This window comes from Akebia trifoliata, chromosome 3 (assembly GCF_017979445.1).
Source record: "Akebia trifoliata isolate Shusen 1 chromosome 3, ASM1797944v1, whole genome shotgun sequence".
In the NCBI taxonomy this organism is placed as follows: domain Eukaryota; kingdom Viridiplantae; phylum Streptophyta; class Magnoliopsida; order Ranunculales; family Lardizabalaceae; genus Akebia; species Akebia trifoliata.
This window is the reverse complement of record NC_141377.1, coordinates 11,241,250-11,265,095: the sequence shown is the minus strand read 5'-3', so window position 1 is coordinate 11,265,095 and position 23,846 is coordinate 11,241,250. Positions and strand designations below refer to the sequence as shown.

The following is a 23,846-nucleotide window of genomic DNA, read 5'->3' as shown; positions in this document are numbered from 1 at the left end:
GCAAATCCCTAAATGGGTGTAACCGTTCAAATGAAAATCAAGAAGAGAATCTGGGAACATCTAATGGAGAAAGCCTCTATAAATAGAAGGATGCAAGGCACATAAATGTATGAAAAATTCTCTCTGAAAATACCTTACTCTACTTCTTATACTAAAAATCCTGACTTGAATGTCAGAGTGGTGTTGTTGTAGGCCCACCCAGGAGCACAAGAAGGTAAAAGTTCTTTAATCAGGGAGAATCACGAGGTAGTGCAAGTTTTTACATCTACAAGTACCCAATTACCCAATGTACCTGAAATCGATTAATTGGTTGTGGGTCCACTATGAGAGACCCAATTATTTTTCAGGTCAGGTATGGGTAATCATTTTAAGGGCCCATTAAGAATCGGATCTCCATCAGGTAAACAGGTAAATATGATTTTTAAATTTTTTATTTATTTAAGATGATATTCATATTTATTATTTAGTTGTACAATTAACTAAGATGGTGTTTAAATGAGTTGTTAGGATTGTATTGGATTGCTAATGTGATAATAATCTATTTGAGCAAGATGATCCTGAGTAATTAAGTCAAATTATCATTATTTTTATCTTAACAGTATCCGATGGATACCCAATGAGTATCGGTATTTGTTGGGTCGATTCTTATTCTAAGAGTCTTGTGCCAGAGAACCGCAGGGTATACATGAACCGCCACAAACCCGACCCATTGACTACTTTCAATCAATAGAATCCAAAATTCAACCCGACATGACCCGTTACAACCTTGAGAGGATATTCCCTCCAAAGCTCTAAACCCTAATAACTCTAACCCGTCCATTACCCTAAAAAACCTTCGTAGCGAAACCAACGCCAAGGAAAAGAAATCAAGCAGCCATGAAAAAGATGCATCTGTGAAGCTTAAAGAAGCTCATTAGAAGAGTTCTAGCTTCAGCTTCCTCTGCTCCATTCTTCGTGACATTGAAGCTCAACATTTCATCTCTTTCTCGGCTCTGGCTTCCTCGATCTCCCTTCGTGGTATCTTTCAGCCTTCGCCATCACTAAGATGGAGTTACTGCTTTAGCTCCGAGTCCTACTAAGACATGTAGCGTTTCGGTCCCTGCCTATCACTTTATCAAGATCTATGGGTTTCCAGGTAATCTCGGCCGTCTTCTCGACTTCTCGATCTATGTAAGCTAAATGTCCAAAATCAAGTTTTAATTATTGTTGAAAAATATTGGATTTATTTGAGGTCCCTAGTTTGGCTCATCAGTTAATCGAGTTTCACCCTTTTCGATTAGTTAATCGAGCTTGATCCTTGAATCAATGAATCTATAGGGTGGAGGTGGATGGTTTTAAAATTCGGTATTTCTTCTAGTCTCACCCCCACAAATACCGAGTTGATTCGTCCAAGTCATATTGTCTCGGAAGAGAGAAATAATTTAACTTGGTTTACAATTATATTTCTTTTGATAAGTATTATTTGTTAATTATATTTATTTGTAAGTGATTATTTATATATTTTAAAGTAGATAAGATGGATGAGAAGATGCTTGGTCACAAGATCATACTTTTCTTTTGATAACTCCAAGGGAACCTTGTTTTATCAAGTTTGTTACTCAACAAACCTTGGACTTTTAATATTCCAACTATCCATACCAATTTGTAAGATTTCAACTCTTAGTAATGGTCGTTGAGCCCATCTTGTGGCATCCAAAAACATGATCTGATGCCAAAGGGTTGAAGATGACGAATTTCTATGAACTTAGAAAGAAAAAAAAAATAAAAAAAAAATATTTTTCACCGTTGAATTTTAATTTTAAATTTGTGAGTTCTGTGGAAGTTCGTTAGCCGTCCATTTTCAAAACCGTAGCAAAAAATTGTTTTTTGAAGCTTTTTTTGTTTTGAATCCGAGTTTTTCCATGAAATTTCGAGGGATTTGACGTTAGATTGCCAATGTGGTAATCCATTTGAGCTCAAGGGCCCTTTGTATGGGTTAAAATCTTACTAAGTTAGTAAGGAAAGTTTTTTTCTTAAAAGATTAAAGAGTAATGCTAGCCTTACTAACTTAGTAAGATTTCACTAAGGGCATGGTTCAAAATCTCGGTTTGTATTGTAATATTTCATACGAAACATTTCGGTTTTTCTAAATCCCAAGACAAAACATGTTGGAAACCAAAAATATTCAAAGCTTCGGTTCTTTTTCTAGGAAAATTAGAGAAGAAGGAAAGGGGGGAGAGAGAGAGACAGAGGTCGCCAGAGTTGCATCTCAGGATCAGGTTAGTAACTTCCCACTCTTCCTTTTCTTCTTCTTCAATTTTTTTACTTTCCTCTTAAAAATGATGAGGGCTGCAAATTTTTGAGGATGAAATGCCCTGGACTTTAGTCTTCACTGGAAAATTGGGGTTGATTTAGATTAAAAAAACCTTATATTTTCATAAATATTTAAGAAACCCTGTTTGTTCAATCTGATTATATGCCCCTTGACCACAGTCTTCTATGAAGGACTCTGTTAAAAAGGTTAACTTAATGTTTTGGGTGTCTTTCGGTATCGTTTTGATTTTCTTAAAAATCAAAAAATTAATTTGAAATGAGATTTTAAACCATGACTAAGGGTTGTTGAACTCACCTTGTGGCATCCAAAAACATGATCCGATGCCACATGGATGTAGAGAACAAAATTCTATAAACTTTGGAAAAAAACCTTATAAAAGGTTATTTCTTACCATTAAACTTTAATTTTAAATTTGGGAGTTCGGTGGGATTTCAATAGCCGTCCATTTTCAAAACCTTTTATCAAGTAAAAAAAAAAAACTGTTTTGAATTTTGTTTTTGGATCTGACTTTTTCCATGAAATCTAGAGGGTTGTGGTGCTGGATTTCCAATTTGGTAATCCATTTGAGCTCAACGACCCTTAGTAAGATTTGAAATCGTACTAAGTTAGTAAGGAAAGTGTTTTTAAGATTAAATGCCTACATTACCCATATTTCTTTAGATCAATTTGGTAATCCTCTCTCTTAACATCAATCTCTCTCACAAAACCATGGATCAGTGGTACCCTTATTTCTTTAGATTAAATATCTGTTATAACCTCTCTCTCCCTAAACATCATTCTCTCACTCAAAGCCATGGATTAGTGAGAATCTTTTATTACTCTTAGGGAGATTATTAGTCAATCATCGTTTGCAGTGACGAGCTGAACATTCACGTAGAAGGAAACCAAGGTTATCAGTTGACCAACATTAGCGCTTAGCCCCTTCTGACCAAAAATCTTGGCTCCTCCCCTCTGCACCCTCTTGCTCTTCAATAATATAAGGCCTCTGGTCAGTTTTTCTCTTGTGCCAGTTAATTCCTCTTTGGCTCTCTCCCTTTTTGACCACAATTGTTTTCTTATTCAAAACTTTCTACCAAGTGGTAGGAGCCCTTTGGGCCATGCCATAAAAAATCCCGGGGTTGCAACCTTGAATCTCAAGTTTGACTGTTCAACCCAAGCATTGGTTCAATGACTATTGTGAAAATCACTCGGTTGTCAATTATCGTTATGTATAAGGTTAGGTTCAATAGGTATGTTCTGATTTATGACTTGGGGTAGAACAATCGAACTTGAGATTCGAGTTTGCAACCCTGGGATGATCCTTATGTATAAGGTTAGGTTCAATAGATATCTCCTGATTTATGACTTTGGTTGAATAATCGAACTTGAGATTCGTGGTTGCAACCCTGGGATGTTTGATGGCATGGCTCCTACCACTTGGTAAAACGTTTGTGTAAGCAAACTTAGGTCAAAAGGGAGAGGTTTTTTTTCCAAATTGTGAAAGTCACTTATTCATCAAAAAAATAAAATAAAAAATAAAATTGAGAAAGCCATTCTGTTCTCCATTATCATTATGAATAACAGAATAAGGTCAGTTTCAAACTTTCAATAGATCTCTGCTGTTTTACAATTTGGCAGCCCTTGAACCCTTAGAAGACATAGTTTTCTCATCCATCTCTTCAAGAGCAGCACAGTTGATTCCAGAGCATTTTTTTTTTCCTTTGGCTTGTTGTAATTTCTGCATTGTACTTAGGTTTGTCACCTCGACCCCGTCTTCTTTTCTAAATTACTTGACTTAGTGAGAAAAAAAATTGAAGTATCATTCATGCAATAACATGATTTTGTTTATTTATTTACATATTTTTTGTTTTTTTTTATCTCCATTTCCTTTACTTGCAAGTTACCATGGTTTGTTTTCATGATATCAAAGCAAAATGAGAGCTAATATGCTCTGAATATTCTGTTGAAGCACATAAAGTTATGGTCTTCAAAGTTCTCTGATTGCTTTGCATATCAGTGTCCGACGAATGTTTATGACATCACAGTTGAGAATATAATGACCCTATGTAGAATCATGATTTTGAGGGTTTTTATTTTTATTTTTTTATATCTCATTTCCTTGCCTTGCAAGTTACCATAGTTTGTTTTCATGATATCAAAGCAAAATGATGAGCTAATATACTCTGAATATTCTGTTGAAGCACATAAAGTAACAGCCTTCAAAGTTCTCTGATTTCTTTGCATATCAATGTCCAAAGAGTGTCTATGACATCTCAATTTTGAATATAATGACCCTATATAGTATCATGATTTTGAGTTTTTTTAATTTTTAATTTTTTTTTTAATCTCCATTTCCTTGCCTTGCAAATTACCATAATCTGTTTTCATGATGTCAAAGCAAAATGAGGAGTTAAAATGCTCTGAATATTCTGTTGAAGCACATAAAGTAATGGTCTTCAAAGTTCTCTGATTGCTTTGTATGTCAATTTCCAATGAATATTAATGACATCACAATTGAGTAAATAATGACCATATGTTACCTGGTTTTGTCAGTCCGATTTTGAGTTCACATTTTGCCACTCTAAAATGAAATTGACTTGTGGTGGGAATTTTGTAGAGTGTGTTTAGGTCATTTATTTTAGTGTCAAAGAATACCTAGGTCAAGGGGGATGTCATCAGTTTGTAAATACGGGTATCTCTAATATATTGAGCAAAACCTAAAACATGGGGTATCTCTAATATTGAACAAAGCACGGGGGACTCTCAAATGTTGGCCAAACTGTGGGGGGCATTTTATATTGACCAAAACAATGGGTTTGTTGTTTTCCACAAACCCTGTATAAACCAAATCTCGAACAGGTTTGCTAACTTGTTTGTGGATCGGCACAGCACAGAGGAGTGAATCCGATAACATAGAAATGACCAAAGAGTGGGTATGATGGCAAGTATTATGGTTTTGTTTTTTAATATTTTTTACTTATTCGTTTATTTATGTTTGGGGTGTGGTGGTTGGGTGGCGGTATAATTGTCATGTAAGGATAGGGTTGGGTTGGGTGCTATTTTACTACCCTCGAGAAATCACATCACATAGTCTGACTTATTCAGAAAGGTGAAAATATCTGCGTATATACTAGTTGCCTTCACTTCAGTATCTGTGTTTCTTCCCAAGTTTTTGGTGTATTGTTGAGATACTCATATTAATTTAAGAGAGTAGCTATTGCCTCACCAACCTTGTGCAATTCTTTACGTGATTTATATAGGAATTGGGGTGGCATTAGTAAAAGTTGGTGAGGCAATATTAACTCTCTAATTTAATTACCAGCATACATTGTCTGTTCTATATCACTTGGTTTGCAGATTATATGATCATGGTGCTATAGAAACAATTATTCTCATGTCTCCTAATCCGATTTCAATGTCCTAAGCCCTACCTGTCTGTGTTTGTGCACGTGTATAGAAGATATGGTTTAATTGATGCAAATCCTTAGTGCTATAATATTATTTTTGTGTACTCACGTGTTGATGCGTTTCATGTCTGTTATTTATTTTCTATTCTATGGCTATCCGAATGTTTGTGTGCATGGGTGTGTGCATGCTGTAAAATATATTGGTTTAGGCTAAAGCGAAGCAAAATGATGAGTTTGTGAATCTGAATTTTTATGTGGAAGAACATGTCATAGTGGTCTTCAAAGTTCTCTGATTGCTTCGTGTGCTAGTAGTCAAAGAATATTACGGAAATCACAATTTTAAATGTTGAACACAAAGATGGGCGGCTTATCCATTTACTGATTGATGTTATTAGTATTATTGTTTGTTTGTCATTGTCTTTATCATATTCTTTGGTGTTATTATGTTCATTCTGTGGTCATGCAATAGTCCATTTTTGGCAAAAGGGAAGCTAAATAATGAGCTACAATGATCTAAATTTATTGTGGAAATGCATTTTTTAAAGGTCTTCAAAGTTCCATGATTGCTTTGCATATTGACGGCCAAAGAAAGTATACGCCAATTGCAGTATGCGATGACAACAAAAACAACAGAACAGCTCAACTGACTGTTGCTGAAGTCTCATAATTTAAATTTTATGTCGATTTCTATTCATTTTATTTCCCTACAATGAGCTGATTTGGCAAAACCAAAGCTAAATAATGGAGTTAAATGCCCTGAATTTGATTTGGAAACACATATGGTAATGGCCTTCAAAGTATCCTCCGATTATGATGCAATTGTGTTCATGTTTTTCGGAGTGACATCTTTTAAACAATTATGATAGTGGGCTTGGGGGGGCCCAGCCTCTGGTTTCTTGGTTGCAATCTATTGCAGAAATGTGTTCTCTCCCCACGATTGACCAGTGTGGACTGTACATCAGGCTTCAAGGATGAACTGCTGTTATTACTCATTCTTCCCACGCTCCCTACATCACCCTAAAGTATATCAATAATAGACAAAACAACTATAGGCAACTGTGAAGTAGAAGAGTTAGGGTTGGAGAAGAGAAACGATGGAGTGAGAGAGTTGAACTTGATAGGTCTACCTCATCTCTCTCTCTAAAGGATGTGTGTGCGCGCACGCCATCTAACGGTTGTAATTGTGCCCAGATCTAAGACACCTGAGCTCTTAATAATTTTTCAAAATTATGGAGACCCCCCGCCGCAACCTAAAAACCTGCTTGGTCTCTCACTCCTCTCTTCATCTCTCAGACTCTCTGCAACTCAAACTCTCCTCTCTCTCTCTTGTTCAAATGGAATCTCCTCAAGACCTCACGAATGGAATCTCCCTCTCTCTCTCTCTTGCATGGAATCTCTCTCTCACAGGGAGTCTCTCTCGTAGATTGAAGGGACCCTAACTCATGGAAACTCACCCTTGCTCTCTCTGCAACTCTCCTCTCTCGAACCCAGATCAGTACTTTCTCTTGGAATATATCCATTTTTAGGTTTTTAGTTATTTATTATTATGGGGAATAATGAAACGAACCTTAAGAATGCGGTTGAAAAACAACCCACACTGTTTTCTTTGGAAAAAGTTAGAACCATGGGACATGGGATACATATTATAGACAGAGAACTGCATGATTTCCTTGGAATGTTTGTAGAAAAGTAGTCTCAATGTTTGATGTATGTGTTTTTGTTGTATCAAAGAGGGAAACTTTTGGTCTTTATGAGAGGAAGTTTGTTTTGTATGAAAAGTGCAATTTTTGCCCATGTAAGGAACAATGGAACTATGATTACATCCAATGTTTTCAGAGGCGCTGATGTGGTATATTAAGGCGTTTGAGGAATTGTTGAGGCGTAAGCCTCAGTTGCAAATAGAAATTATTTTTATTTCTATTTAAATGTTTTTCTATTCCTATGCTTCTCGTACTACTACATGAGTTGTATATAGGGGTGCAACTTGGTTCGGTTTGAGGTCAAATTGAAACCGAATCGACCTAGGTCGGTTTCACTAAATAAGAACCAGAACTGAACCAAATTCCATTGGAATCGAACCAACCTGAACCAAACTAAAGTTGGTTTGTTTAGGTTTGATTCTATGTGTTGTCAATATTCTATAAATTGTAACATTTTTTAAAGAAAAAACAAACATATAATAAATAAAAAACCCCACACAATAGATCACTAATCTATCCATATAAAGTCATTAGTTTATCCATGAACGATCATTAATCTATGTCCTAACATCTAAAATAATTCATTATAATCATTATATACCTATATTTATTGCATACGGGTTTGGTTCTCGGTTTGGTTCGGTTCTATACAAGCTTGATTCGAGAACAGAACCACATTGATCGATTCTCCATTTTCATAACCCGGAACTGAACTGCAACTTATTCTAAACCGAACCAAACCACCCAGAAGCTATCGGTTTGGTTCAGTTCTCTGTTTGAACATGACCAAGTTTTGCACCTCTAGTTGTATAGTGTACGATTGATAGTGATTGGGTCTTGATAATATCTTTTAATGATGGACATGAATTTTTTTATAATGGTGGATAGTGGACATGATTAACATTGGGTATTGACTATTGAATCTTAATTATGGGGAGTACAAATTTGAATTTTATTTTGTGGATTGAAACTTGGAATTTTAAATATTAGAAATATGTGTTGGTTATCCTTTTTTTTATTTTTTATTATGAACTATTTATATATTTCATGGTATTTATTTAAACATTTCATGCGCATGAGGCTTACGCCCTACGCCTCGAGGCACTGAAGATCCCAATGCCGAACATTGATTGCATCTAGGTCCAAAATATAGTTGAGGTTGTAGTATATAAATGCTAAACTAATGCTCAAGCGGTGTTTGTTGGGATGATTTTTATCTATTTTTTTGATGCTGTGAGCATGAGCTCCACTGCTTCTTCAAACATCATCCAAATACCCCATGGAAAGTGGGCCATATGACGTGATTAGTTAGTCTCGCCTAGGTGACAGAACATAGTATTTAGCCCGACAACCTTGATTCGTTTCCTTGAGATACAAGTGGAAAGCTTCTATGGCCCCTATCCACTTTCATGTCAAGATGTGCATGACTAGGCCCAAAAGGGTTTGCACCATTTTCACTGCAGCACAATTTTTAATCAGAGATGGTGAAAATAAAAAAGCAGTAAACCTCGGCATCAATTATTCCTAAAGCTGCTACAATTGGAAAAGAATTGAAGTCAAAATATAATTTTTAAGAACCCAAATCATCACCCACCATCATAAATCAATCATCTTCCAGGATTACAAAAGGAGAAGTTATAAATGAGTTGACAGTAGGATCAATTAACAAAATCATCAATGCGATTGTCTCAATCTCTCAAGTCTCTCCTCTACAATGCGGGGAAGCAGTATTTCAATTTTTTTTTCTAGCTATGTTTGCACTGTTAAGACAACAAAATAGAATAAAAATCCATATAAAATATCACATTGCATCAAAACCAATTGTAAGACAACGGTTTGTACGACTAGGCCTGGTGTTTTCCAAATATTATTCAGTGGTATTAGAATCAAATTAGCGTAAAATAAGTGACTAGTGTTTCCTCTACAACCTGAAAAAAATAACTCGCTATAGTTTCCCGTGTTATAAAACTATGATAGTTACTACATCCCAAAGTACATTAAGATTACCCAAAAAATGATTCTGTAGGAACAAAATTGACTGAAAAAACAATTTTTTTTTTTTTTTTTTGGGTTTTGCCACCGAGCCAGTATGTTTTACTAATGAGATCGGAGTAACTAAAAAGTGAATGTGAACCCAAGTCTGTGATATTAAGACTCGCAAGCTTTACAAACTTGGCAATATGATACAAGTAAATCATAAGCGTCTCTATCGTGGTAATTGAACAGCACAAGAGACTAGGGGTGCTACTTGGTTCGGTTCCATTAAATGAGAATCGGAACCGAATCAAACCAACCCGAACTGAGCTAAGGTCCGTTTGGTTCTATGAATTGCCATTATCTTAAAAGCCTAATTGAATCAAGATATTTTTAATAAAAATAAATAGATATGAATATGAAATCTCATATAAGGAGTTATTAATCTATCCATGATTAAAAACAATCATTAATGTATCCATTCGAAAAAAAAAAAAAGTCAAATAGTTTTTTCATCAATTAAAGAAAGTCATTAATCCCATCCATCCAAAAAAATGTAGTTAATCTATCCATAAAAAATAGCAATATATCCATAAAAAGTGGGTCTAGTTTATTATTTAGATTAATAATATTTATAATTTTATTAATATAGGGATTTGGTTATCGGTTTGATTTAGTTCTTACAAGAGATGAACAAAGAACCGAATCAAATTGGTCAGTTCTCTATTTTGTTGACCTAGAACCGAATTGAAGTTCATTATAAACCAAATCAAACCAATCTAAAGCTCAGTTTGGTTTGGTTTTCGGTTTGAACCAAATCAAATTGCACCCCTACAATAGACGGCAGTATGTACCTTGACATAAGAATCCACCCCACAACTGGAATTTGATATAGGAAAACCTTTGACAAAAGGCTAAAAGCCACTGCAAGAAAGTAAAATAACACAGCAGAAATGTAGAAGCAATGAGAAGTGTGAATGTCTCACTATCATTTTAATAAGTAACATTAACACCAGCCCTGAAAACTATGTGGTAGTAGTAGACTAAGATGGGTCTAAACTAATACAAAATTACCCATATTGCAGACCAATGCTCAATCAAAACTCAATATTTCCCAACACCTTACAAAACATAATAGATATATAGCTACAACCAAAGAATAATAATTCCGAAATTTTTATTAATTTGATGAAAGAGGGCTATATTCACATCAATATGCTACAAGTACAAACATCACAACATAAATACTTAGAAGGTCACCTAAAAAAGAGAAGAGGAACTACCAACTGTCTTTGTGATCACTCTATGTATTGCCCCAATTTTTGTATATCATCATTATCTATTAATTTGTTAAAAAGGAAAAATAATAAATAAGACTATACGGTATAAATACTTTAAAGTAAGATTTTATCTTACGAAGGTAATTTCAATTACCTTGGGTAGTAGAATAAATCCGTTTTCTGTTTGGATTTGTAGGGCATATTCACTTGTTATGTTAGAATTTTTGACATAATGCACACTTTCGTTTTTTTTTTTTATTGGCTCAACTCGATATTACTTTTTACTTCACCCTCAGTATGAACCTTTGCTTTGCCCTTCTCATCCTTCTTCCCACTCTTTGTTTGTGAGATATTCGGGTCAAAAAGTAATAATTGTGATAAGTTATGACTACATTTTTTCATCTATACCTTGGGATGCATCAACTATAGATACAAGTTCTGACATTTCATCATGTCGAACTTTGAAAATTTGTTTGGATAATTTATTTAAGGTATTCATGAAGATTGTATATGCTTTCATTGAAAATGATGCAAAATTGACCAACATAGTAGCCTATTGACACATATTGCCAAATCTCAATGCGATTGACGATTCTTTCCCATCGATCATTATGGGTGAATCCATCACCTTAAATTTGTTAGCCCATTTTCTCTATCTTCTAAGAATGAAGTGTGATGGTATACTATCAATGTTAAGATGGACAAAAACCTTTAGAAAATGTTGACAAGTTATTTCAACAAACTCAAACATTCGCATGCACCCTCGTAACTATCCAAATTTAACTTCAGTAGAAATTCTTCAAGTTCACCAAACTTAGTTTTCACCTGATATGTGTGAAATCCATCATCAATTCTTGTTCCTTCAACTCTAAATCAGTTCACCTGGGGCCATTCTTCCTTGAATTTTTCAAACATACTTTTAGTATATACTGTTAAGACATGTTTCAGAAGTAACTTGTCGTCACAAACACATCGAAACCTATGTTCTAAGTCAAAATCTTCACTACTCCTTTTTTACAAACCTTTTCAACGTTTCCTCATATTTGACCAAAAATTCTTTTGAGACTTGTCTTCCATGTAATGAACCTATCAAAGAATGCATTAATGCTCTCGCTTTTACGGCTAGTAGTATTCATACTAAGGAAAAAAGTGCTCCAATTATAATCAGGTAATTAAGACTCCCGTAAGTGAAACAATTATTGAAGCCATTCATTTCCTTCAAATCCATGATCTACAATCACGCTATTCCATTCTTATCCAAACTCTTCCCCTGTATATCTTAACCAAATACATTTATCTAATTTACTTTTAAAACCAGAAGTCTCAAAGTATTTATGGGATAACTTCTCGACAAACTTCTTCCTGATGTGCCAGATGTAGAGTTGACGGCATGTTTTAGGATAAACCTTAGCAATCACATTCCTTAATGCAAAATCCTGATCAATGATCATCGATATTAGAAGGTGTCCTCCCATAACTTTGAGCCAAGTCTCAAATAGTCATAAGAAGGTCACCTATGTCTCATATAGTAGAAGAGTGCACCTAAATTATATAGATTGAAAATGGTAGTTTATTCTAGTAAATGAAGCAAACGACATATCATACTTGTTTGTCTGATTAGTCGTGTCAAATGTTACCACATTACCAAAATATTCATGCTGCAATCTTGACCTTGCATCTACTAAAAAAAAATTTATTATCTCATTTCATCGTTTGATAGTATCACATAAAAGAATTGAAGATTTTCAGTTTGTTTTCTTATGAAGTAATTCAATACTAACTATGCATCTCCTACTTCTAATTTCTTATGCATAACATTCCTCAAGTGGTTGTAACAGTCCTTACCATCAAAACTAATTAGAACCCCACCAAGAATGGTTAACACATTAATGATTTGAATATTTTCTCTTCTAAATGTTTCAACTATATCCTTAGCTACTTTCGGCATATAATGATTTGATATCATCCTCATTTTCTTTGTTAGTGTGACTACCTTGTGATTATAGCCATTATAGAAAATTGACACTTTTAGTTTGCAGTCTATTTGTAATCGTTTACAATACGCATGGTAGCCTTACATCCATATTTAACAGTTGAACAACTTTTTCTAATTATCTTCTTTTCGTTTTCATTCATAATTGTTATTTCTTTTTCTTTTGCTTTCACCTTATACTTGCCTTGGTGTGTGTAAACATATGTTATTCTACTCATGTCATTTGAACCTTGTCGAGACTTATAAGTTATTTGAATACGGATAAAAAACCCATCTCAATGTCCATAATTTTCATAATACTTTTTAGTTTCCTCAGTTGAATCGAAGATCATCCCCACATACTATGTATATTTAACTTTTCAACATCTTTGATAGGACTTTCGTAATCAACACGTTCCCCACTACCTACTTGGATTCTCGGTGATGATCCTATAGTTTCATCGATATTGTATTTGTGATCCCCAAACCCCTATTACCATTTTCTTAACAATATTGTATTTGTGATCCTGAAACCCCTTATACCTAAACCTCTTTCTTTTTCATCCCATAAACCACCTTGCATTTAACAAAATGGATTTTCTTATTCTCATTCTTATCATTCCACAATAAGTCTTTAACCAGTTTTTCTTATCTTACCTTTACATTCATTTTGGGATATTTGATAGTGTACTTTTGATTCGTGTTAACTTCCCTCCTTTAGAAAAATAGCTTGAGCTCATCATTTTTTTCATCATTTTAATCACCGAGTCTCAGATAGCCTTACTCCTATATGTTGTGTAAACATGAGAAGTTCATCGTAGAATCTCAATGCTACATTGTTTGAAGTCGCCACCATTCTATTTTGGAAATGGGTGTGAAAAAGCACCCAAAAGGATTTTGAAAATGTATTTTACATCGTAGTGAGTTTCATTTGTTGAAAAAAGAAAGGTCTACCTAAGATCTAGGTAAGGAGGTCCGGTTAGAGGATAGGAAAGGTGTTAGACACCCCATCCTCTCCACCAAAGGTGGTTACCTTGCTTGGCCATTCTTTTTGTAAAACTTAAGAAAATAAATGAAAATGCATGAGAATGCATGTTAGAGGTGGTGTGTGCATTGAGTGAAATGTTTCCTTAGAAAAGATTTTTGATTTCAATATGACATTAGGGGCATCCTATGAAAAAGGATGATCCATGTAACTACATTATTTTTTATGGATATAAATGTTAGTTTGAGCTTTTAGAGAGACTCCATGATGGAGTTCTCTTGAGACCACAACCTCGATGCATGTATACAAGGATAGAAACTTAGTGTTTCACCCCAATAAGAGGGTGACACATTTCTTCATCATTACCTTGCATATGTGAGTGGGTGCATTGTGTACAACATGATACATGAGATTAAGGAAAATAGGGCTTTAACCCCTACAATTTTCCATCGAATCTTAGTCCAACCTATCGAAAATAGGAGAGGGTGTGCATTACATCCTAAGGGATTTCTAAAAAGAAAAATAATAAGAGGGTTAGATGTAGAAGATGCAAACTTTGAAAAATAAAAATCTTCTGTAACTCACCTTGTCCCTTGATGCTTTGACTAAACTTGAATCTTGAGATGGCTTAGAGAGTTGAATGTCTTGGTTGAGAGTAGATGATTATAGGTGATGAGATTTTTGGTTGAAGGTTGAGAGATGGATGAAAGTTCTTGAGTTAGAAGGTTGGATTGAGAGAGGGTTGGAGAAGTGAGTAGAAATTTTTGTAGAGTTTAAGATAGAGAGATGGGGGCTTGAGAGCATGTTTTGTTCATAGAAAATGAGGGTATTTATAAAATTTTTGGAGGACTTTTAGGGATAAAGTGGTCCAATCCTAAAAATAAAGAAAATGAACATGAGGTTTATGTTATTTCTTTTTGAAAATTTCATTTGTATGAGGGTAAATATGAAATTTGTGAAGAAATCCAAAAAATATTATTTGATATTTGATTTTTGGTAAATAAAGATGAAAGAACAAAAAACATTTTTGGGAGGGTGAGTAGGGGAATGCCATGTGTAAATGTGGAGTGGTAAGTGAAAAATAGACTTTGATTTATTTGTAATAACTCATAAAGCAAGGGTGAATGTATGTTTTTGAAATTCACTAATGGGAGAACAAAAATACTTTTGGGAGGGTGAGTAGGGGAGTAATATGTGTAAAGGTGAAGTGGTAGGTGAAAAGTAAACCTTGGTTCATTTGTAAATAACTCATAAAGTAAGGGTGAATGTATATTTTTGAAATAGATTAATGGAAGAGCTTCATGTATGTACTTAAAGATTTCCACCTTTTGAGGGTATGATTGGAAATTCTCTTAATTTTATGGATTTTTACTAAAGACCAAAGAACCCTTTTGATTTGACTATGGGAAGTTGACTCTCCAAGTGGGTTGGAATATTAGTTGTTGAAGGCTTATGAGAGATCAACATGTGTCATCCTTTGATGGGGTGTGAGAGAATGGACTTAGGATGGGCTTGATATTGGGTTTAGGGGATGGACTTCACCTATAGACTTTGGGTTAGGAGATGGACTTGATTTTGGGTTAGGAAATAGACTTAGGTTATGGACTTTGGGTATGAATTTAGGTTATGGACTTGGGTTAAGGTATGGGCGATAGATTGATTAATAAAAATTGGATATGGATTTGGATTGGATTAAAGACAAGATAAGGGCATACAAAACAATATGACATGATGCATGTATGCATGAAAATGATGGCAAGTGGCAATACAGGCCCGTTGAAAGGCTTAAGCTCTTAATTGAAATTCATTCGAGAAAATTTTATTTTTCCTAATAGGTTAGTGCAAATTGAGGTGTCTACATGTTACTTTTAAGGGGAAGCCTATGTAAGTCATTGGTAAGTGGTACCTCTAGCACCCAAACATCGTAACCCAACTAAGAATCTTTGAGTCCACTTGAACACCAAAACAATTGCTCTTTCGAAGGTTCATCCTAAGTCTAGAGATCCCCTCAAAACATTTAAGAAGACTAAGATGTCATATGTAAATTGCAAACAACTCACATTCGACCTATTCTCCCCAATTGAGAAACAAGACAACTCCCCTAAACTAAAAGCATAAGCATCCTTCCCAGTGCCTAAGCCACAATCACAAAAATTAAAGGAGACAAATGATGTAATACGCCATATATTTTATGGGTATCTCAAGAAAATTCATAGGTCAATCCAATGGGAAATTTTTTTTATAGGTTTTGAATTTGAGAAATCTGAGCATACTATTAGATTTGTGGCAAAAAATTATTGAAATTAAAGTATAAGTTTGTAAAATTCTGAGTTTTGATTGTCGAGTTATCATTAAAGGTTAAAACAATTTAGGAAAAGACGTCTACGTCTTGCTCACTTAAATAGAACATGTTCAGGATTAAATTCTAGATTTTCATTTCCTTCTCTCTTCTAACCAAACACAACCCAAGATCCCTTAGATTTCTAACTCAGATCTAAGAGCATAGAGGATGATCCTAGGGTCGGCGTAGAAGAGAAAGTTGTCCCTTTGGTTGGTAGCTTCAAGAAAAATGGTAAAAGTAGAGTTTTCATCGGATTTCGAGAATCGACCTTCAACCCAATTCAATCCAAATAAAAAATTTCAGCTTTTAGAACTTTGATTCATGTAGGGAATTCCTTAATCTTACTAATAGTATAGATTATTGTACATCTTACTTTTTATTTCAAAAATCCCAATATGTTTATTAAAAATTAGGATAAATGATGTGTTTTTTTTTTTAATTCATGCATTTTGAATGAATTGAATTGTGTTTTCGAAAATCTTTTCGATAGATTTTATTTCATTTGATGTGATTTAAGTCCTTTATAAATTGTTTAATATTTAAGAAACAAATCAATAGCTTTTATATCGATTTCGAATTATTTTTGCGCAAAAATAGAAAATCAAGATAAAAAAATTCTAAGTTTTTAACTTGTTGCGGGTGCTGTCGTTGGCCACTGTGCAGAACCACTACGCCGTTGTCAGAAACAAATTTTTTGCAAATTTGAAATTTTATTTTTCCCACAGCTTGTATATAATTTTTTAGCCTTATTTTCATTAAAAACATTTAAGTAAATGTCATATTGAGTTTTCCATTTACTTTAAGTTCTTTAACAAAATTAAGGGATTACCCCATATTTGAAAATAATGGGAATGGCTTAAAAATCCAAATTTAAAATGATCAAAATCTAATTTTAGTTCTAAGAATAAAACGTAAGTTTCGACATTTTCGTCAAACTTTCAAACCCGAATATCTTTTGCGTTACTTTGAATTTAACTATAAAAATTACGTGATGTCAATACATTTATTCAAGGCTTTCATTTTCAAAAACCCATTTTTAATTTAAAGAACTTTGAAAATTCACTTTTTCAACACTTAGTCAAATTTCCACCAATTTTTTATAGTTTTGGCTAACCATTTTTGACAGTGCCCCAAATTAGTTTTTCAAACTCTTTTGGACCATTTTTGATTATTTTCTTCAAATACTTATATAAAGTGGGTTTCGAACTTTTCAACTAAAAAAATTTCAATGACTTAAAGTCCAAATCGTCTTCCATTGAAGAAGAAAAAAAGATGTCATCATCAAGATCTTCAAAACCACTAGATTTGTTTCAAAAGCAGTCGCATCCAAGTCCAATTTTCTCGATTTTCGTACCAGTTGCATCGAATTCTATGTTTGTTCTTTGCTTCTAACGACCAACGATAGGTAGGGGGCTTATGATTCTTATTGGTAATCGTAAATTTCGAAAATACATTTAAATTTTTTATCAATCTTACGATTTTTTTTTTAAAACGTAGGATTTTCTTCTTTTATTTCAAATTCATAAGAAATATATGTGTTTGATCTGTTTTAAACGGGTTTTATAACAAGGTATATGTGGGTCAGTTCAGTCTTGTGCCATTACTAGGATTCCGTTTTGATTCAAATTTTGTAGTTTTTCAATTTAAATGATAAAATGAATTTTAAAGTTTGAAAAATAATTTTATATTAAATGAATTTACATTGATTTGATAAATATCGAAAAAAGGAATTGTGTTTTTGAAAAGTTCAAAAGTACTAATACCGAAAAAGGAGAAAGAGAAATGAAACGATAAAATGTTAGAATTATACTAGGGGGGTGATATCTGCATTTTTCATTATTGTGATATGTATGGGTTGATGAACAGATATCTAGGGATAATTTACTTTATGTTATCACGAGGTGACTTGCATGTTTAAATTTGTGCAAGAGTGCAACATACTATAATATTATTCAATTTTACTCTGGTGGGTACAGTTGCATGGTAAGAAATTGAATATTCATTCTCAACACTGTGATGTTAATTTTTTATTTGTTTTCAAACAAAAAATGATATTTATATATATCTACTTTGTGAATTGTTAAAGAGTTTGCAAACACCTGAAGGGATAGTTCATCATTTCAGTCGGATTGATATACTATCCTGGGATGTACAATAGGGACAACCAAACTCATACATGGTATGTGACACATATGAGAATGTCGTTACAATTGGAATTCAGGCATATTCTTTTATATCTTTTTCAGTGAACATGTAATGTAAATGCGGTTGTACACGAGTGAGGATGTATAATGGGAATCACGTGCACGCCTGATAGACATAAATGAAGATGGCTAGTTAGTGATCACTAACAGTCTGAAGTAGTCGAGCGTCTTGATACGTCGAGAAGAGTCATATCTATTATAGTCACGTCAAACGGCTAGCCTGAACTAGATAAATAGTAACCTAAGTATGGTAAGTTGCAGCGACCGACCATAAAATTAAGAACTAACGGTGCGATTCCACACCATTGAAGCATTGGAACACGATGTTCTGGCTATGAGCTATTTAGTCGTAGAATCCTAATTCTTTAATTCTACTACTCTACCATTGTATATTATGTATTTGTTACTTTAATTTAAATGATAATATGAAAAACATATTTACTATTTCAAGTTTATCAATTAAAATTGTATAAAAAGAAAATGATATAATATGAGTATTGTTGATTTATGAAATGTGGATTTTAACTATTTAGTTATTCATTCTTGACTATATGTACTACTTAATTGTAGTTTATTCAGTAAAATTTTGCATATATTAAAATGATTTAGAATGCTTACTCGTTCATGCTAGGAGAGGTTATTAGTTGAAAGAGTAAGATCCAGAATTCCAAACCATATTTACGGAGAGAGAGAGAGAGAGAGAGAAGTACTTGCATCGTCGGAGTCGCACAAGAATTGTGCCATTAGAATTCAGGTCAGATCCTTCTTCTTCTTCTTCTTCTCTTTCTCTCCCTCTCTGAGGAAAATGAATTCAAAATGGAACCCTCGGGTTCTTTCTCACTCTTTGCTTTTGTGTATGAGAAAATCAGATTGGCTTTGCCCTTGACCTCGATCTTTCTAAACGACTGACTTATATGATTTATTATTCATATTTTTTAAATATTTGAGATACTCGTCTTTTCAACGAGTGACATGCCCCTTGACTTACGTATCTTCTAAAAGACTTATTTAAATGTGAATACTAATGTTTCATAACATCTTGTTTGTCTAAAAAATTTCAACAATATTTCAATATCGTTCAATTTTTGAAAAAAGATCAAAACAACGGAATGAAACGAGATTTTGAACAATGGGTAAGAGCACCTAATAGACGAGGTCTATGTATTAAAGTGTTATAATTTATAAAGTTACAATAATAATATAGGTGCACTTACGTCAAATGGTAGGTGCAAATAGAACAACCCTATTGTCAAACCATCAAAATCAACGTATTACAATTATAAAATGCAAAAAATAAATAGAGATTAAACCAAGGGAAAGGTAGACGATATCGAATACTTACATGGTTAATTGTCGAATTCTGAACTGATTTGATTCTTAAAGTGTATTGAAGCCATGGGGTCATCACTAGGAGATTGAAGAAAATATGAAAGGATCTCAAGGAACACCAACACCACCCCAAGGCCCCAACCCACAAAACAAAACAAAACAACTCATAAAATACAATGAAATTAAAATATATGTATATAAAAAAATAAAAAAAAATGATTATTTAGGTTTTATTTCCGTTTCTTCTGTTTTCTAGAGTACACCATGCCTCGGATCCCATCTGGATCCGCAGCAAAGCCTAAAGGTCTGTAAAATCCCACAACCCTAGGCTCCGCATACAGCGCTATATTAGAAATCCCTTTTTGCAACAGCTCTTCCACCAACCTCTCCATCACTGCTTTCCCCAACCCAATCCCTTGAAACGAAGGATCCACTACTACGTCCCATATGATCGCGTTGAACACGCCATCACCCGTCGCACGTGCAAACGCCACGGGCCTTTTAGTCTTCGAGTACTCTATCCACAGCAACGAATCCGTGTGCTCTAGTGCTATTTGGATCTTCTCTGGGTCCCGTCTTGGAAATCCTACGGAGACGAAGACGGAGTTGAGATGGTCTATGTTGAGGTCCGAGAAAGAACGGCGGAGATTGAACCCTCGGGATTCGAGTTCTTGGTCTGAGATTGCGAATTTCTTGGTGGTGGGAGTTGTGGGTATTTGGGCTGTAATTTTTAGATCTTTGGGGCATTTTGAGGATTTGAGGCAGAATGACAACGGGAGTGGAGTGGAGATGGTGATGCCTCGAAGAAGCATCGATTTCTGAGAGAGAGAGAGAGAGAGAGAGAGAGAGAATAGGGAGGTTGGTTTGAGAGAGTTAGTAAAAAAAAAAGAAGAAAATTGGAGATTTATCTTGTGATTTTTATTTTTTTATATTAAAATTAGTGGTTCTGGTTGGCAGTTGAGAATTTGGTTGAGGTGGCTTTAGATTTTAGACTACATACTTCTTCAAGCATCAACCGTCGATTTCGGCCGAGATACGCAATATGAACTGTTGTAAAAATGGATGGTGGAGTAAGAGATGCTACAATAATACTATGCAAATGCATCGAGATGAAGTTTCTTCATTTGTGGTCTAACTAATTTTGCAACCTCCCTTCAAATTTGATGAAGGAAATTGAATAGAAGGCTATAAATTCTACTAAGGCTACCTGTGTGCCTCTAGATTTGGATGGGTCTAAATTAATAGTGTGGAGAGGTACCCAATTACCTAGCCTAGCATGAAATGGATCGAACATGTCTTGATTCAGATCTATATACGGGTCCAAGTCTGAATTTTTTTTATTCGAATTTGAATCTAAATATGGATATACTTGGGTTTTGCTCATTTTATATCCTACAATTGCCTAATTAGATACTAAGTATACCGGTAAAAGAAAATAACCCCACAGTCATCTAGACCATACATGTGTCCAAGTCGATTAAGTGGTACCATACGCAGATTAGCATACATGGCACTACCTAGCAGAAGGGCAGGTCAAGGTAGAGAGCGTTTGGCCTGGTTAGGAGGGTAGCACAACACTGAATAAGACCTGGTCTACTAAGCAAGGCAGGCCCGATCAAAGAATATCCGTAATCTTGATATGCGCACGTTAAACCCAGAGATCTCGAAAAAGATCTCCCTAGTATAGTATATCCAATCCTAAAGATCCTCATTCCGTTTAGGATCCTGCAAATCAGGGGATTCTACGAGATCACCTCCCACAAGAAGGAGAAACCTTGATTCAGAGGAAGGATTTATAAATAGTACAATATGTACAAACTTAAGGATCTTTTGGCCGATTGGGAGTCTAACCAATAGTATCCATTATTCCTCTACTATTCTAACTTGAACACGGAGAATTTTTTATAGGTATCACGTTGGTGCTAGCAAAAAGGTGGAAGGAGCGACTTCGAATCTGTGAGGAAAAATCCATCAGCATTGTTTATCGGAATTTGACCCCACAATACTCGTAACCAATTAGTAGGTTTTGGGTCTTAAAAAAATTGGGTTTCCTTTGGGTAACTTAATAGGTAATTGTAAAAGTCAAATTTATGATTAACTTTGAGATCTGATTTGAAGCAAGATCATTTATCAATAAATCATAAGGATGATGAAAAAAGAACGAAAAAGATAAAGAATACAAAATGATTTTTTACATGGTTTGGCACATTATTCCTACATCCACAGGTCGGGGAGTAGATCCACTATAAACCTCACGGTCACATGTCCTCTTCTCCTCGGTCTCCCCTTTCCTCCTCTCATTTTTCCTTCTTCCTTTTCTTTCTTCCCTTTACAATAATCTTAGCCCTCTTTAAATAAAAAACCCTAATTCTAATTAAATTAGAAATATCATTTTTACCCTCATAAAATAAAATAATTACTTATTAAGAAAAAAATCCTCCCAAATTGGGATTCTCCCTTAATTACATATAATCTTATCCAAACTCTATCACGTGTCTTCCTCGAGATATGTGTTGATGGTATGAATGAATGATTCGGGAAAAGTCAATTTTATCCATCCATATAGCCCCCTTTTGAAGGTGATTGATGTATCGAGATTTGCCTTCGAGAAACACTTCTGACTTGAGTAAGCACCATTTTTTATTTTTGAACTAGTAAGATTCTTGATCCCCTGAGCTTATTTTCACAAATTTGATATGTCACTTGGTCGAACTCACATAATAAGTAGATGCTTTAATAATAGAATTACGTGTAAACCTGACTTGATTTCCTGAATGAGTCAAAACTTTGACAAATGATAGAAGAATCGATTGAAATTCTAAATCGAACTTGAAACCTAGAACGATCTAAGACTTGGATAAATAATAGAAAAATCAACTGAAATCCCAAATCAGGATTGGATCCCAGAATAATTCAAGACTTTTATAAATAGTAGAAGAATCGATTGAAATCTCAAATCGAACTTGGATCTAAAAATGATCTGAGACTTTGATAAATAATAAGAATAACCTATCGAACGGGTGTCATTGCCTTGTCAATTCGTTGAATTGAATAGTAAGGTATGGTTCGTTGAACTGACCTTATCCTAATATTGCCTTGTTGATTCATTGAATCAGAGTAAGGTCTGGTTTGTTAAACCGACCTCCCCTACATTGCCTTGTCGATTCGTTGAATCGAAGAGTAATGTCTGGTTCGTTGAACCAACTTTACCTTATCTTGCCTTGTTGATTCATAAAGTCGAAGAGTGAAGCTTGGTTCATTGAATCAGCCTTACCCTTACCTTACCTTGTCAATTTATTGAATCAAAGAGTAAGGTCTTGATTATTGAACCGACCTTACCCGAACATTGCCTTGTCGATATGTTAAATCGAAGAGTAAGGTTTGGTTCGTTGAACCGACGTTACCCTACCTTGCCTTGTCGATTCATAGAGTTGAAGAGTGAAGCTCAGTTCATTGAGCCAGTCTTACTCTTACCTTGTCTTGTCGATTGTTGAATCAAGAATAAGGTCTGGTTTGTTGAACCAACCTTACCTTATCTTGTCTTTTGCCCTACTTCCCCTTAAAAGCAAGGCTCATTTCCTTGAATCGACCTGAAAAATTTAAACTAGCATAGGTCACAAAGTTCATAGAATATAATCTTTTTAATAACATAGATTTATAGAATAATATTTTTTCTTATAAAATTGAAAAGAAATTAAAAACACTTTTTATACATTACTGAAATCTTATACTTAAATCGAGTCTCCAAATAGAAATTAATAATTACATCTCACAGTCCGGGTTTCAATTGAGCACCCAAAATATAATTTAATAATTTTGTCTTATAAATTGGCTTTAAATTAAGCCCCCCCAAGCATACCATTAATTCAATAGGTCAAAAATCGAGTAATAAATTAGACTGCTTACTCAATAGAGTCGCTAGACTTAGTTTAGCTAGGCATAAAATTATTCCCCAACCTCATTTGTCAAGCCGACCCAACTAAGAATGAATTGGCTTGGCGTAATTAAGCTCCCGAGTAATTTAATTAGTTCGTCAAAGTACACTACGTGATCAAAATTTTGCGTAATAAACTTGTTTAGGCGTAGTCTTATGACTTGATCGGATATTTTATTTAAATAAAAATACATCTTATTGTGTAGTAAAAGTTTTTTTTTTATTGAATTGATATTTTCCTATTTAGCTCGGCAAGTCAAGTTTAGTTAAGCCCCCCAATAATACTGTTTTACCCGATTAAACTTCTAATAAATAAATTTGACTCGGTTTGATTTGGTGAAATCAAGGATCTCCTAATAAACTGAATTTGACCCATGTCCTTTTTACCTGTAACTTCCTTGTACAAGGATGTGGGTTTCAATATACA

At 34.3% G+C, this 23,846-nt stretch overlaps 1 protein-coding gene, 1 long non-coding RNA gene and 5 other non-coding genes across 8 annotated transcripts; 6 read left to right on the top strand and 1 right to left on the bottom strand.

Annotated features, from left to right (window-relative positions):
- The first annotated feature begins 683 nt into the window (after window positions 1-683).
- Window positions 684-7,535, top strand: LOC147405979 (uncharacterized). 2 transcript variants are annotated; one of them, XR_015176218.1, is made up of 3 exons: window positions 761-1,135; window positions 2,189-2,258; window positions 3,169-7,535. It is a non-coding gene; the product is annotated as an uncharacterized LOC147405979 (long non-coding RNA). The 2 variants fall into 2 exon arrangements; XR_015176217.1 differs by having other exon boundaries at window positions 684-1,135; window positions 2,189-7,535.
- Window positions 4,222-4,299, top strand: LOC147405984 (small nucleolar RNA R160). The gene has a single exon (XR_015177172.1). It is a non-coding gene; the product is annotated as a small nucleolar RNA R160 (small nucleolar RNA).
- LOC147405983 (small nucleolar RNA R160) lies at window positions 4,453-4,531 on the top strand. Its single transcript, XR_015177173.1, has one exon. It is a non-coding gene; the product is annotated as a small nucleolar RNA R160 (small nucleolar RNA).
- LOC147405982 (small nucleolar RNA R160) lies at window positions 4,690-4,768 on the top strand. The gene has a single exon (XR_015177170.1). It is a non-coding gene; the product is annotated as a small nucleolar RNA R160 (small nucleolar RNA).
- On the top strand, window positions 5,920-5,998 carry LOC147405981 (small nucleolar RNA R160). The gene has a single exon (XR_015177171.1). It is a non-coding gene; the product is annotated as a small nucleolar RNA R160 (small nucleolar RNA).
- On the top strand, window positions 6,190-6,268 carry LOC147405980 (small nucleolar RNA R160). Its single transcript, XR_015177174.1, has one exon. It is a non-coding gene; the product is annotated as a small nucleolar RNA R160 (small nucleolar RNA).
- Window positions 7,536-19,701: 12,166 nt separating the features above from the next.
- Window positions 19,702-20,359, bottom strand: LOC147405978 (Acyl-CoA N-acyltransferases (NAT) superfamily protein). Its single transcript, XM_086433899.1, has one exon. The coding sequence runs from the start codon at window positions 20,295-20,297 to the stop codon at window positions 19,716-19,718; it is 582 nt and encodes a 193-aa protein (XP_086290025.1). The 5' UTR covers window positions 20,298-20,359; the 3' UTR covers window positions 19,702-19,715.
- Between the last annotated feature and the right edge of the window lie 3,487 nt (window positions 20,360-23,846).

Bases quoted from the DNA above. Each gene is read 5' to 3' on its own strand.
- LOC147405978 (XM_086433899.1), bottom strand. From the start codon at position 20,297: ATGCTTCTTCGAGGCATCACCATCTCCACTCCACTCCCGTTGTCATTC.